Source organism: Limulus polyphemus, unplaced genomic scaffold, assembly GCF_000517525.1.
Source record: "Limulus polyphemus unplaced genomic scaffold, Limulus_polyphemus-2.1.2 Scaffold8169, whole genome shotgun sequence".
Taxonomy (NCBI): Eukaryota; Metazoa; Arthropoda; class Merostomata; order Xiphosura; family Limulidae; genus Limulus; species Limulus polyphemus.
In genome coordinates this window covers 5,652-7,030 of record NW_013673779.1, presented here as the reverse complement: position 1 = coordinate 7,030, position 1,379 = coordinate 5,652, and the positions used below count along the sequence as shown (strand labels likewise).

At 29.0% G+C, this 1,379-nt stretch overlaps 1 protein-coding gene across 1 annotated transcript in view; it reads right to left on the bottom strand.

Moving 5' to 3' along the window:
- Positions 1 to 355: 355 nt before the first annotated feature.
- LOC106475166 (glutathione-independent glyoxalase DJR-1.1-like) overlaps positions 356 to 1,379 on the bottom strand; it is a gene marked incomplete at its 5' end in the record, with an annotated part of 5,123 nt that continues 4,099 nt past the window's right edge. The window contains one exon of the mRNA XM_013935862.2: positions 356 to 750. Coding sequence (XP_013791316.1) covers positions 590 to 750 — 161 coding nt within the window. The remainder of the gene's footprint in view (positions 751 to 1,379) is intronic.

Sequence of the window (1,379 nt, the reverse complement as noted above, 5' to 3'; positions counted from 1 at the left end):
ATGTAATTTTTTGTAATGTTAATGGAATAATTTAGATTAAATGTATCATTAATATTCACTTGAATATTGTTATATTTTCTATTTATATTACTGACTGTTTTTTTTATAACTCTAAAATGTATTAATTTTATTTACTGAAACATTCTACTAGGTATGAAAGTGCTGTCATAGAAGCTAAAGGAGGTTGTAAGCATCAGAGAGTTGCCATTTCTATAAGAGAGAATATACAAGTAATAATATATTATCTGTTTGTTGTAGTCAACTACTTTCTAAAATAAAACACTTTTGTTTCAGTCAGTTACATACACATTAATACTTAAAATATACTTATCAAGAGAAGACACACATAGTCAAGTGAATCAATGTAAGAAACATCAGCTTTATTTATATCTTTTTTTTTTATTGTTCTTTTTGCTGCTACATGCTGAGTAAGTAAGTTTTTATGAAAATGGGAAGCATGCTTATTTCATTTTCAACTTCTAATAAACTGATTTTTTTTTCACAAAATTTAACAAGTTAGCATTTTTTTTTTCATACATATAACAAAAGCTTAGGTTATATTAAACATATGGTTCAGAACAAATGTTACTTAGATTTTCAAAAGCATCGGAGGGATGAGAGAGTTGGCCTTGTCCTTTCCCATAAGCTTTTCAACAACAGCCAGTGCAAACTCAAATGCTGTTCCTGGACCCCTACTTGTTATCAACTGACCATCTACGACAACTCTTTCATCAGAATATGTATAGATACCTATTGGTTAAAAAAATCACTTGTGATGATAAACAATTTTGTAAGCAAACAATTCTTTGTAACGAAAAAGAATTATGGACTAAACTGAAAATAAAAGAACACCACATCAAATGTTGAACACAAATATTTATTACAAGAAGATTAAACTTCACAGACTAATATAGAGCAAATTAAACATCAAGGCAAGGCTGCATAAAACAAAATTGTTACACAATACAAACAAAATAATTTGGTTGATACCCGAACATTTCCCTGAAACATTCTGATTTCCAGTTACAGGTTTCATCAGATGATGTTACCTACTAGAAGTTGGGATTTCCACAAAACATCATTGTAAATACACCACTACTACTGGAAGTAAGAATGTTTTCTAAGCTTTATCTTGTTTTATTCCCCATATAATGACATCATCTTTGTTGGTGCAATAAGTACTCTCCAACACGTATCACTTAAAAACAAGGAACCTGATTTACAAAAGCTCCAGTATCTATACATGGTATGATAAACTAAGGATCTCTCTAAATTAACTGATGTATTAATGTGTGTGTGGATTGTATAGCACATATTTTCAAACTTTACAAACATCAAGTTAAAATTAAACTTCTTTTATTTAATCTGAAGTAAGGTGT